A 14,675-nucleotide genomic window follows, 5' to 3' on the forward strand; every position below is an offset into this window, starting at 1 on the left:
TGTGAATGTGAAATTGGCTTAATTGCTTGCTTTATTTCCGTTCAGAATATTGGTCTTACAACTACAAAATATGAAATTGAACAAATTGAACTGATATTATTTCAAATTATAAGGATGGATCAAACTTGAGATGTTTTAACGGAATTTACGGATGATATTTGTACACGTATTAAATAAAACAAAGCCAAGAGCCAGTTCTTGGAAGATTGACAAATTTGACGATTTAACAGCCCTTGCTTTGGACGAATGGCAACTTACATTAGTCAGGGATGACATCATCATCTCGCTAATTTCTTAATATCTTCTTGATACAAGTGCCAACTAATGAATAGTAAACAGAGGATGACGAACATAAGAAGCAATATCAAATACAAGCTAACTTTACCATGGTTACCAACATAGCCCATCCCCTTCGAGAATATCGGCCAAATGAAAACTGTTAAGAAAATAGTGATGATTGATGAGATGAGAGGTGTGTGTGCGCGGGTGGGTGGGTGTGTGTTTGTTATCTTCCTTAAGCCAGGAGTAAGGACCCATGTATGCCATCCTGAGTTATATAATGCGGGAAGTGCTGATCCTCCCTGTCTTGAAAAACGTGAAGGTCTTGCAACGAAATTGCTATATAATCTGGGGCCTACGTATATGCCGCTTACATCTTCATCAGATCCTCAAGAAGTTTTATCTAATAATTTATCTAGTATAAAATATTCTACTAAGTCATGGAATATATTTGCCCTGTGATCTCTTCACTAGTATTTGAACTACAATAATGAATAATTATATATGACATACCAGCAACAGTTTTTATATAATGTAAATGTAAAGCATGCCTACTAAAATGATGAAAGAAAGATTAATTCCAAACAGAAAATCTATGCAAATCGATCCTCTTTGACTATGTTCAATCACAAATAAGGAATAGTTATTGAATAATGAAGTAAGTAGAAGAAGACGAATGTGTAATTTGCATTAAAGTGGAAGTTCACCCTAAAGGAAAAATTGTTGTAAAAAGCAGAAAAATAGTAAGAAAATATATGGGAAGGCTTGAGGAAAATCAATCAAAGACTAAAGAAGTTAATAGATTTTTTTTCATTATTTGTGACATCATAATCGAGCAGTTCCCAATAAAATGCATGAATTTCAAATTTATGATGGTACGCGAGGACTATTTTTTTTCTTTCAGGAGCGGGTGTGAAACGATTGGTATGTTCATTTACTGAATATACAACAAAACCACTATCGGGTTTTGTTTTGTTGGTTTTTTGTTTAGATAGTGACATTTTTTTTTCAAGCGATATATGGTGTCGCGTCTCGCACGTGATGTCCCAAATAGAATTCTAATATTTTTTCTTTATCTTTCATGGATTTTTCCTCAAACCCTTTCCTGCTATTTTAACAAACTTTTCGTCGGGGAGAACCTCCCATTTAAAATGATGATTTCCAAGCTAACGAGTTCCTTGCCAATAGTATTAACATGTTTATTTACACTTCGCAATTAATTTTTCTGCAATACATTTGTTACATAATTCATTGTGGAATTTTCATCGTCTTTTCAAAGACACACATTGAGACAAAACAGAAGAAACTTTTAATATCCCACGTTACCTGTCAAAAGTAAATATTCAATGACTAATTCTCCATTTCATGATGATGTATACTCAAATCATATACTTCGTGTAATTAAAATTCTTTTCCATGAAAATTTCATAAATTTCATAGAATTCAACTGATGAACATAACGATACTTGGCATACGCTCTAACTCTTATAGACGTAGTCATTGAGAAATACATGATATCAGTTATATGATATGGAACTATCGGTCAGATGGGCGAGGTATATAGGCAGACAGTCGACATGACGTTAATGAAGCGATGAGTCAATACATTGACCAATTTTCACGAGGGTTTGCTTCAAGTAAATCTGTCATCGGATGGAAAGACAAACTGTCAATGTATTTCTCTTAGATCAGCCCTGTTATATATTTTCCTCCAAATACAATCTTTGAAGCATTTCCCTGTCTGTCGCATCCAACCTCCAACGTTTTCATCACATCTCCTATTCTTTGACAATATATACAGTACATATCACACAGTTTGATATTGAATAACTACCGTGAATTGTTCATATAATCATTATCATCACCACCTTCATCATCGTCGTCATCACTATTATCATTAGTATTATTATTTTTAATTTCATTATAATCATAATCAAAATCAAAATTATTGTTATCATTTACAATCATCATTATTATCGTTATTGATATTAATTTCATTATTATCATTTATAGTCACTACCATCATTATCATAAAAGTTGTTCAGATTTTTCATAATGAATTCTGTTATTAATATCATCTTTTTTATAATCACATCAAGAAATATGCTATAATAATGCTTGGTTGGAACACGTCCTCATTGCCGGAAAGCGCAAAACCTTTTAGTTAAACATTTTCATGAAGCTTCCATGTATACATGTACCGCGTTTGGCGTAATCAAAACATCACAAAACTTAGTAATAAACTTAAAAAAGTGAAACTCTGTTTAATACCTGATATCCGGAAGTGAACGTGGTACAGTTTCTGGGATTTGGCACCGTGACATATAATATGTTGCAGGTGTTAATTATGACCTTTATTAAATGCAAGCTTAAATCCTCTTTTGTTTTGCTTTCTCGAGCTTTCCCATGTATTTAGGTGTAGATGAATATGAGATACATTTTCAATGCAACTTTCAATCACAAAAGAATGATTGAAGCATCAAAAGTGATGATGATGATGATTCCGACGATGATTATAATGGTAAAAGTGAAGACGATAAGTATACTACTACATCTAGTCATACTATTTTCATTATTACAACTACTACTGCTCATACTACTACTACTACTACTACTACTACTACTACTACTACTACTACTACTTCTACTACTGCCACTACTACTACTACTACTGCTGCTGCTGCTACTACTACTTCTACTACTTCTACTACTACTACTACTACTACTACCACTACTACTACTACTACTACCACCTCTACTACTACTACTACTACTAAACAGTTTTATTTTAATAATAATAATAATAAGGACATAAGAATGAGGTTTTCTTCAGCTCTAGATTTCCTCAAATGAGGCGCTCATAGTGCGCGCTCCAAGGGACACACAATCCCGTCTACCATGTCTACTTCCAAGTGCGCATCACTCCCAACATTTCAGTTCAACTGCACTATATGACAATCATTATGATGGCTGGTCTTACGAAATTATATAACCTAGAAACTGAAGTACATAATCAATCATACCTAGGATGACAGATATTATGATGCACTTCAGTTTCTAATGGTGTATAAGTGTGTAAAGGGGTAAATTGTCATCAGAACAAGGTATATTTTAGAGGAGTGCACGTGGAAGAAATTAGAGCTACACATAACAATGACATGACACACTCTATGTAAACCATTTCTCTCATTTCATTCGGCTTTAATAGAATTAATTAGCACTACCACCTCTGGGAAGGGGCATCGTGTTCATTGCACCCTTCAAAGTACAACCTCTGCCGATCTTGCACCAGAAATAGTTGTCAAGAAATGGTTGGGGTCAGTCTCAGTGAGTCACGTGACATCCCTTGCCACTAACCAAACCCGTATCTTGTCTGAAGAGAGACTCACGCAAGATGATCACGAAGGGGGTCTTGATTATACGAACCAAAGTCACGCTACCTACAAACTGAATGAGATCTATTTATAGTTTTGATTCTAAAGATTCCACATGATTATTATTTGAAAGAAGAACTGACTTACATTGTTTTGCACCCAAGTGCGCTAATATGACTGAAAATATCCTCTACTACTAAGCTCTGAAAGGAATGAGGCACTGAATTTGTTTTCTTCGGCAGCAGCTATTCACGGTTTAACGCTAAAGGATTGCCGTAGCAGACGACGTTATCGCGTGTAACAACAACGATGCTTATGTGATGTTATATAGCTGACAGCAAACATGTGGTGTTTTGGGATTACGTTATTTCTAATTCTCCAGGTAAATAACTCATATGTTCATAAATCAAGTTTCTTGAATTGTGGTGGATGGAATTTATAAATTCCCTTTCATGTTATTTTCATTGAGTGAAACAGAACCATTTTGTCAGATAGGACGTATCAACACGAAGGCTTTCAGTGTTGATTCTTGTATTTGTCTGTATTGTTTGCGACATTACCTAGATATTTGTTAAAAAAGATGATCCATCTTCTTTTGATAACATGTGTAAGAGGAATATTGTCCTTCGTTTACTTTGAGACATTTCTTCAACCGATCGTTGTCTGATAAGTGGTGCAATATCAACGTACATCAATGCGAATTCATTTTGAAGCCAACTATTGTATTCGATAAGTAACATTTCAATCAAAAGCAAAATCATTACCTTAGACTTTCTCCGCCCGTATGACGTTATTCCATTACAATTGCACCATTTATCAGACAAGGATCGGTTACGGACACATTGACATTGTCATCGTCACCATTAGTACATCTATTGTCCAAATATGCTTGAAAGTTTATCATTCGTGTATCATTGATTAAATACATATATCATCAATTCACAATTCTTGGAGGAAATAATGACTGCCCCTCCCCCCCAAAAAAAAAAGTTTAAGGAGTCATTTCAGTTATGTGTCAATTCGAAACAATAGGCGCTTAGATAAGCTTTTAAATCTAAAATATAAAATGCAAAATCAAGTCATCCTATAGGACCTCATGGCTGTTGATTTCTTAATTAAGAAAAACGGTTACTATGCAATATACATCTTATCAGAGCTAGGGATCTGTATCATTCCCAATATGATAAATTTACAGACGGAAGGAAATATTATAATCACATTGTTGAAACACTTTAAAGTAACATAGGAAGTTTTAGGGTAAATGACCCACAGCTGTAGTCACTACGATGACATTATTGCTATAAGGGGTTGGAATTCAAGGTTGAAAGTCTCTTTCCATTATTTATTTGAAAGAAGTCCATTGACAAATCCTTGTTTGTAGGTAATTGTCTAAAACTTATTATGTCATAGCTATGAATTCAAGTGGCGTCGAATACTGTTCGAATGATTTGCTTGTCAATCCATGTGACACTGACACATAACGGAATGACAAGGTAGGATTTAACACATTTTATCGCATTACTTAAGACCCGCACCTCGACGTCCTTTAAAACGTCAGTCTATCGATTGAGGTGAAACATCCTCCCTCTTGTATAATCAAGACCCTAATCAAGTAATTTAATTAAATGAATACTTTTCAAAAAGTTAATTCAAGAGTTAATTTCTGTGATTGGCGATATAGAACTTGTCAGAATTCCAACCCTGCACGTGTTGCAAAAGAAGGATCATTTCAAGGGATTTCGACTTCGCTCTGTTCCATAGGTTAACAATGCTAGGACGTCATTTGAAAATGTTAATCTCTTCAAACTGCATAGGATACTTTATAGCTCTCACAATAAAGGGTATAGAACTGTCATCATAATGTTTCTTACCTCATATTATAATAATTGAAGCTAAATTAAGTAGGGTAATAACGCGCCTTGTCTATTTTGTCAAGACTGGAGTATATAATATTATAAGTGATTTATCCGTACTGTATTATACAATTCAAGCATACTAGAAGTGTGTTTATATGTGTGAGTAAGGGTGTGCGCATATGTGTTGGAGGGGATGGGCTTTTATCTGACGTTTACAAATCATACAACCTGTTCTCGTATCATATTATTAAAAAGGAAGATTAGCAAAATCCTTAAGAACACCGTCCAATGAAATGTATCTACAAGTAGGGTTAAAAAAAACTTACCCCACCAAAAAAAATATATATAAGGTTTTACGCGCATTTTTGGTAAAAGAAAACGGCAATTAAGAATTATAGAAATTATCTAGGGGGGGGGGCTGCGACCTTCTCCTACGCTACATATGGCTAGCATGACCAGGATCATGACCTCTACATCTCTCCTTGGTGATCTTACTTCGTTGCCCAAAACACACACACACAGCCCGTCTTGTAGTATGATAATCGGGGACTCACTAATCATCAATCGACAATGTGGGGACAGTGGGAACGAGTGTTAGTTGTCTCATACACAACAATTTTGAATTTAATGCACTAATCGGGCTCTATTTAGGACATACGTGAGCATATGTCTCTAACCGGGGACGCTTCATACCGCCCTTCACACACAACTTTAGTTGTGTGTGAAGCATACATGCATACCTTTTTTAAACATAATAACTCTGTCCTCCTTGTAATTCTCCAGTTCTAAGTCAAACAATAAGTCTCAGCTTACTAGCATTTTCATATTTTGTTCAGTTCATGAGGTCGCCTAGAACATGAAAGTGGCCTAAGGCTTGCCAATGTTATCGTCGTTTACATTATGGCATCGTCTTCCCAAAGTAAAGAGGTATGGTTTCGGCTTTGGGTTATACCCAACAAGTACTGATTGGCTCATGATCACATTGTTTATAATTTTCCTTTACCTGAAAAAGATTAGGTGCACGTCGAACTCATACAGCACCTGTTAAGAGACAAGGGGCTCTTTTACCCCAGGTTTAATTAATATTTCCATTCGATGAATATGAATGACCCAATATAATAATTTGGTGCCTACAACTTGAACCACCTGTTTCTATTCGAAAAATATCTTGAAAACGAAGTGTCGCTCCATGAGAACTTTCGCAAAAAGACCCTCTTATTAACCACAATAACACACAATATACCACCTTGCTACAACAAGCGGCCGAAAGAATAGAATACATACTTATTATCTGTGTTACGTGGAAAGTAGAATAAAAAAACACAGCCATTCTGGCGTAACAGACTGTTAGTGCGATCACGCGATATTCTTTAACAACTTTTTAAATTTGTATATAAATATCCTATTCTTTTGTAAAGACACTGCTTGTACCTTGTGAGCGCGTCGTGGTCTAGTGGTTCTGACTCTCGCCTTTCAAGAAGAATCCCAGCCATGGCGTGTTTTCCTTCAGCAAGAAATGTATCCACACTGTGCTGCACTCGACCCAGGTGAGGAAAATTGGTACCGACAGGAAGTAATTCCTCAAAAAGCTGTGCGTACCAGAATCGGTAGACTATCTTAGCCGGGGTAATATAGGAGCGCCTTGAGCACCTAGCAAGGTGGATACGTGCGCTATATAAATCCTTTATTATTATTATTATTACCTATCATGGGTAAAATCATCTTAAAATAAGTTACCCTTACATATTTACTTACCAAACTTTAGTGTCCCTTTCGCTAATGTACAGTGCCGAGTCACTGCCATGGTCCATTTTCTCCAACAGCCGTATTTCAAAGCTGGAACACAAAGGAAACAAAGAAACTAAATGAATAGGAAATGCATACAATTAATAGTATAAGACAAACACATCTTTGTACCCCATCCCCGCCGTACAGATACAGAGTGGAGATAGAAGATTGTTTGTGTAAACCTAATAGTTTTTGAAACTTGATAAAACTCTAATTTCAAAACAAATTTCAATATTATGTACAATACACATCCTGTTTGGCAGATATAGAACATAGTATTCTTATATTCTACAATTCGACATGATTCAAATTAGAGTCCTTGAAAGCATTCAAGGGATGGTCCGGGTTGAAAGTATTTATAGCTTAATAAATAGAGTAGATTTCACTGAGCAAAATGCCGAAAATTTCATCAAAATCGGATAACAAATAACAGAGTTAGTTAATTTTAAAATTTAGCCATATATTGTGAAAACAGTCGTCATGAATATTCATTAGGTGGGCTGATGATGTCACATCCCCTCTTGTTCTTTTGTATTTTATTATATGAAATAAGGTTTATTCAAATTATTTCCTCCAAGAACTAGAAAAATTGGATTGACAACTGATTTAGTTCCTTAGATATTTATTGCTGCAATTTATTTCATTATAAGGGAGACAAATCATTCACAGAAGTATGAAATAATGAAAAAAAATATGATTTTATGTAATAAAATAAGAAAACAGAAAGTGGGGATGTGACATCATCAGCCCACCTAATGAATATTCATGACGACTGTTTTCACAAAAATATTGCTAAACTTTAAACTTCAATAACTTTATTATTTGTTATCTGATTTTGATGAAATTTTCGGCATTTTGCTCAGTGAATTCTACTCTATGTATTAATATATAAATATTTTCAGCCCGGACCATCCCTTTTAAGAAATTATCAAAATTAGAAGTAGGCCTACTTTTCCTGAATAAGACGTAATGCATATTCTAATAAAGACGTAGTAGGGAAGCAGGTTTACGAATGTCAATGTCTTCGAAGCTTTTTTTTTCTTCCGAGAAATCATGTATGTTTGAATAAATAAACTGATTTTTTCTTATATTTTCTTATTATATAAATCATGCATCTTGCCCTTAGATTAGATAAGATGCCCAAAAGCACCTCACAATTGTAACAAGTTCATTACTAACTCTCTTATCTCACGTCAAAAAAATTATGTTGCCATCAACTGCAATCAACAGATGGTAAAGATTAATGAAGAGATCGAGCCAACATTATTAACTATCTATGTATTCAGTTTCTATTTTTTTTTGTCGTAACCACAAAATTACAGTGCACAGGCGTGGTTCAAAAAGGATAACGGTAGATTGGCTTATGTGGAAAAGTAGTTACTCATATGTTTGAACCTCGATTTCGTTGATCTACGATAAATAAACCCTCTCTTTTTTTTTGTCCAAAAATGGTCTCGTTTATTCGTTCTAAATAGTTTTGGAGGATAAAGACATGATTCTTGGGACAAATTATAAATTGATAATTAAAATGCAATAAAAAAATCAAAGAAAAAACGTACTTTGTGTTTAGATTTAAAAAATATCTGATATTGTTAGAGTGGATTAATCAGTTTCCTAATATTAATCAAATATAATGTATGTGATTGGGTGATTCTGAAAATAACTCCACTCGCAAAATGGTTGGTCGATATTTTCATCAATCTTTAACCAACGTAAGGCCGTATACTATCCATTAAATACTAGTATAATGTAATCACTTATTGCACACTGTGTTGGTCATAGTAGAATGACCTAACTTTGAGTCTAGGTAAAAATTTATCGACAAGTCTTATTTCTCATTAACAAGATAATAAACTTACCCTATCACGCATAAGTTTTCCTAACATTAATGTGACCACAACTTTTGGTATGAATATGACCTATTTGAAAGGTTGGAGGAGTGACAACCTTTTCCTAATGTTACATCCAACCTTGTATAAAGCTGAAGCCAACAGTTTAAGTGTTGGGTAGAACTATTTAAAGTGGTAAATGCAACATTTAGAAAATGTTGTCACTCCTCCAACCTTTCAAATGTTAAGGTAACATTTCTTTTTTAGAGTGTAGTTTATCAGGATTTCTTTACACAAATTATTAATGTTCAGTTCTGGGTGAAGTTCTAACCAAAAATCCCCAAAAATGTGTTGCCGCACACATTTATTTTTTAAAAGAGCGATCACATCTACGGATGATTTTTCTGCAAGCGGAGCAAGCTAGACATTTTTAAATCCTAGACAATTCTTATAACATCAAGCTGAATCAGACAATTTAGCTGTTTGATGTCTTTCAGGGCCTAATGTTTGCATTACCCAATTCCCAGTTTTAGACGCATATATTGCACGGAAATTCTGGGAATTACTAGGGGAAATTAAGACGGAGGGGTAAAGTGACAGGTTGCTTGGATAAGTCACATGTTCGCAAGAAGTCTCCTCTTGTTGCTACCCGTTAAACATAAGGCAAAACGGTATGGCAACATCTCTTTCAATGTTTCTCCAACACAGTCGTTTTGATTTCTACACCACGATTGTCCCAACGACAATGAATGCACAAGGGTAGGCCTTCAGCTTTATTGGACATTGTTGGAAGTGAATGTCACCAACCGATATCAGAGATGTTGCAGGCGAAGAAATGTGGTTGATTTTTTGAATAAGAAATCTAGTCATCAAGACTGGAACGTTTCATGCAAGACGTTCTCCTGTACACACAGATGAGTCAAAAGAATCTGATTATGCACTTTTATTTTCAACGAAACAGTGTTTCGTATTAGTTTTATGTATGTTCCTGTTCTTGTATATCTTGTAACGATGCACAGGTAAAAAAAGCAAAATTATGAGAATATATCATGTATCACGCAATTTTTTTTTTCGAAATAACACCATATTATTCAGCCCAAGATTAATTGATTGAAAAAACGATTTGAAAAACAAACCAACCATGCATATACAATACGTAAAAACAAAGATGTATCCAATGACAAAAACATGTCAAATCATCATCACATGACGAGGCTTTATGACAAGTAGACAACAAATTTGGAACGTATACTCAATTTATACCTTTATAGACAGGTGATGTCTTGTTCATCGAGAGAGGTTCTGATCGAAGTGGCATGTGAAACGTTATTTGCGCGATCATAGACAAGGCGTTAACTTAACTAAAATGTTGAATTATTTGATCTGTAAGTTAATGATAAAATCTTTCCCCGGGTCAGTTGTTTCTTTTCAGTCTGTCGTTTGACCAAATGAGCGGATGGCGGCAGGATTTGTTATGTTGATAATCTATTACGATTATTTTTGCAGTGCAATATACCCCCCCCCCCCGAAGTTAGAATTAGTACCGTCTATAAAAAAGGTGATCAACCAAACCTAAGCGAAGTATACTAAATTTAAGTAAAATGATGGAAACTTAAATGAAATGAGATGACTTGAACATAAAAGAAACAAAACAAAAGTCAAATTATGAAAACTGAAATAAACAAATACAAAACGCAAAATTTAACAACCAAGATGAAAGCACAATGAATATCATTAAGAAAATAAAAGAATCAACAAACAAATATACAAGTAAAACTAATTTCGTTATACTGTGACAGATACAGTATTTCTCTTCAAAGGGGGGGGGGTGATTTACATCAAAATTTCCATGATCAACCGCTCGAAGTGCCAAAAGCTGTTGTTACTGTTTGTTAGTCATAAAGACTTACGATTTTTTTTTCTTTTTAAATACAAACGATATGATACCTAATTAAGTAATGGAGGCACAAAACTTGAGCATATTTTTTTCTATTTTCATTATTTAATCTTCCGAATGTAATACAATCATTGGGAAAGGAGACATTCTAAGTCTTTTTTAAATTCATTTTGACATAACAATACGACTCGTACAATTAAGGGAACATTTTACAAGTAAAAGTTATAAACACCTGGAAATTATTTGCACCTTTTATTAGACTCTGAAAGAACTTGTTGAATGTCCATAATCATTTTTTGTTTTGTTTCATCATGGTTTCATTGATATCTCATACTAGAAAAACATGATATGATTTTATGATAATGCTTGTCAGACATAACTGTCTGAATTTTAAATTGATAAATATTGGAAACAAGGTAAAAACAATTTTGTGTCTCGCCCACTTATGAAAATAACCAGAATTATCATGATTTGTGAGGGCACGCAAGAGGATTATATCGAAACTTCATTGTGAAATGACTGGGATGGAATAACACTTGTCATAAGAGCCTTGCACGTAAACTTTAATGCTGACCTGAAAATGACCTTTGACCTTACCATGTGACCTCGGACTGCAGCATAACATGCAGGTCCCCCAAGTTCATCTACCATCCAAGTTTGGTTGGAAAGCGACTTACGGTTGCGGAGTTAGAAGTCGTGCATGTAAACTTTAACATTGACCTGAAAATGACCTTTGACCTTATCATGTGACCTCCGACTGCAGCATAACATGAACGTCCCCAAAGTCCATCTACCATCCAAGTTTGGTTGAAAAACGACATACAGTTGCGGAGTTAGGTGTCATAAGAGAGTCTTGCATGTAAACTTTAACGTTGACCTGAAAATGACCTTACCATATGACCTCAGACTGCAGCAAAACATGCAGGTCCCCCAAGTACATCTACCATCCAAGTTTGGTTGGAAAGCGACTTACGGTTGCGGAGTTAAAAGTCTTGCATGTAAACTTTAACATTGACCTGAAAATGACCTTTGACCTTACCATGTGGCATCCGACTGCAGCATAACATGCACGTCCCCCAAATCCATCTACCATCCAAGTTTGGTTGAAAAACGACATACGGTTGCGGAGTTAGGTGTCATAAGAGAGTCTTGCAAGTAAACTATAATGTTGACCTGAAAATGACCTTTGACCTTTAATACCATTTGACCTCCGAATGCAGCATACCATGAAGGTCTCCCACGTCCATCTACCATCCAAGTTTGGTTGAAAAGCGACTTACAGTTGTGGAGTTAGGTGTCATAAGAGAGTCTTGCATTTAAACTTTAATGTTGACCTGAAAATGACCTTTGACCTTATTATGTGACCTCCGACTGCAGCATAACATGCAGGTCCCCCAAGTACATCTACCATCCAAGTTTGGTTGGAAAGCGACTTACGGTTGCGGAGTTAAAAGTCTTGCATGTAAACTTTAACATTTACCTGAAAATGACCTTTGACCTTACCATGTGACCTCCGACTGCAGAATAACATGCACGTCCCCTAAGTCCATCTACCATCCAAGTTTGGTTGAAAAGCGACATACAGTTGTGGAGTTAGGTGTCATAAGAGAGTCTTGCATTTAAACTTTAATGTTGACCTGAAAATGACCTTTGACCTTACAATGTGACCTCAGACTGCAGCATAACATGCAGGGGCCTGTTGCATAGAACTTTTTACCTGAGAAAACTCTGGTAAAAACTGAAAACTAAGGTTAGTCTTATTTCTGCCATTGACTTTAACATAGAGCAAAAACTCTGGTAAAAACAACCTGAGTTTTCTCAGGTAAAAAGTTTTATGCAACGGGCCCCAGGTCTCCCAAGTCCATCCACCATCCAAGTTTGGTTGAAAAGCGACTTATGGTTGTGGAGTTATGTGTCATTACAGGTTTGTGACGGACGCACGACGGACCACATTTGGATCCCTAAGTCTCGCCTTCACCTCTGGTGGGCGAGACAAAAAGTGTCCTCGTGAATTTCCACACAATCTTGCCTCGGTCATTATCACGATATTTTTACTCGTGTATGGAAACGTATTATTTGAGACCTTTCGTTTTCTGTGACGTGCCATGTGGACGTACGAGATTAAGGAATTTTGGGAGCACTGCGCATGCGCGAAGTAATCTGTGACGAGCCTTCTCGTCCACTGACCAAATCTGTGACTCGTATTTGAGGGTTTTGACGTTCGGTGTCATAGTGCTCGAACGAGCGCTAGTTCGTACATGATGACGTCATCCCAGTTTGGCAAAAATGAATGAAGCCGCATCAACACTCGAGTTTCGTTGATTCAGCAGGGCTGGTAAACTGCAAATTACTGCTTGTTACCAGCTTTTCCATTACATTTAGTGTGTCCTGTTTTCAGACACTACATATATCCGATAGGTAATTGATGTTTTATTTCCAAAGACCAAACAACCGTGTTTTTCGGCTTTTTGCGCAAGAGTGCAAATGTTGCACCCACAGTCGCCCCACTGGTTCATAGCATGATGCTACGCCTGATTCTCCGGCCAAGCATCGGCCCACGGCCCGCTCGCTATCACGCTGGTATATGCTGTGGCGTGGTACGGGTACGTCGACTTAAATCGAAACTGTTTTCATCAATGTACGAACGTGATACTGAACGAGCGGTGTCACCACTTCCGGTGAACTAGGAATACGTTGCAGTCGCAGACAATCGAAATCTCTCTAATACAGATGGAGAGATGCAATTAAAAAAATCACAAGACTTTCAGTCCCGTTTGCATCGTCAACAAGCTTTCATTTCATATTCTTAGATCCCAAATCAATTTGCTGTTTATTCTCTTTTCTGACTTTAGCAAGTCAATTTTGTTCTAAATTCATTATCGTGTGGGTCTCTGTTTTGTGTTTTCTGATATATTTTCCGTATACATTCGTAATTCCGAAGGTTCGTTAATCCGAAAGCGAAATGAGGTTCGTAATTCCGAAGGTTCGTTAGTCCGAAAACGAAATGATTAACGAACCTTATTTCGTTTTCGGACTAACGAACCTTCCGAACAACGTACCTTGTTTCGTTTTCGGGTTAACGAACCTTCGGAACAACGAACCTTATTTCGTTTTCGGATTAACGAACCCTCGGAACATCGAACCTTATTTCGTTTTCGGATTATCGAACCTTCGGAATAACGAACCTTCGGAATAACGAACCTTCGGAATTACGAACCTTCGGAATTACGAAGTGTAACCTATATTTTCATCGCATCTGTTCATTATTCATGTAATTGATTTATCTTCCTTAATCATTGTAGAATTGAACGGTCGTATAAGCGATCGCATATTATGCGATCGCTTATACGATCTACCTATTCCATATTCACAAGAAATATAGCATGATTTCTTGAAATCTGGTAAACTGCAATTAATATCTTGGTTACCTAGGAGATTGATCAATACAGAGAACGGGACACCGGAAAAATATTAGGGACGAAACTAGCTGCCAGTCTCCCTGGCTCTCCGAGTTATACTTTATTGGACATTTCCTGGAGTACACAATTTTAGTGCAATGGGAACGCCTGTCATACGATTACTGTACCATGACTTGATTTCGAAAATATTCTTGAATGGAATCAATGACAACGCAAATTAATTCTTTTTTTTT

General features: G+C 36.0%; 1 protein-coding gene across 1 annotated transcript in view; it reads left to right on the forward strand.

Annotated features, from left to right (window-relative positions):
- Nucleotides 1-3,491: 3,491 nt before the first annotated feature.
- LOC121409915 (fibrillin-1-like) overlaps nt 3,492-14,675 on the forward strand; it is a 30,298-nt gene continuing 19,114 nt past the window's right edge. Inside the window, exon 1 of the mRNA XM_041601697.1 lies at nt 3,492-4,035. Within this exon, the coding sequence (XP_041457631.1) occupies nt 3,997-4,035 (39 nt within the window). The 5' untranslated portion in view covers nt 3,492-3,996. The remainder of the gene's footprint in view (nt 4,036-14,675) is intronic.

This window comes from Lytechinus variegatus, chromosome 3, assembly GCF_018143015.1.
Source record: "Lytechinus variegatus isolate NC3 chromosome 3, Lvar_3.0, whole genome shotgun sequence".
Classification (NCBI taxonomy): domain Eukaryota; kingdom Metazoa; phylum Echinodermata; class Echinoidea; order Temnopleuroida; family Toxopneustidae; genus Lytechinus; species Lytechinus variegatus.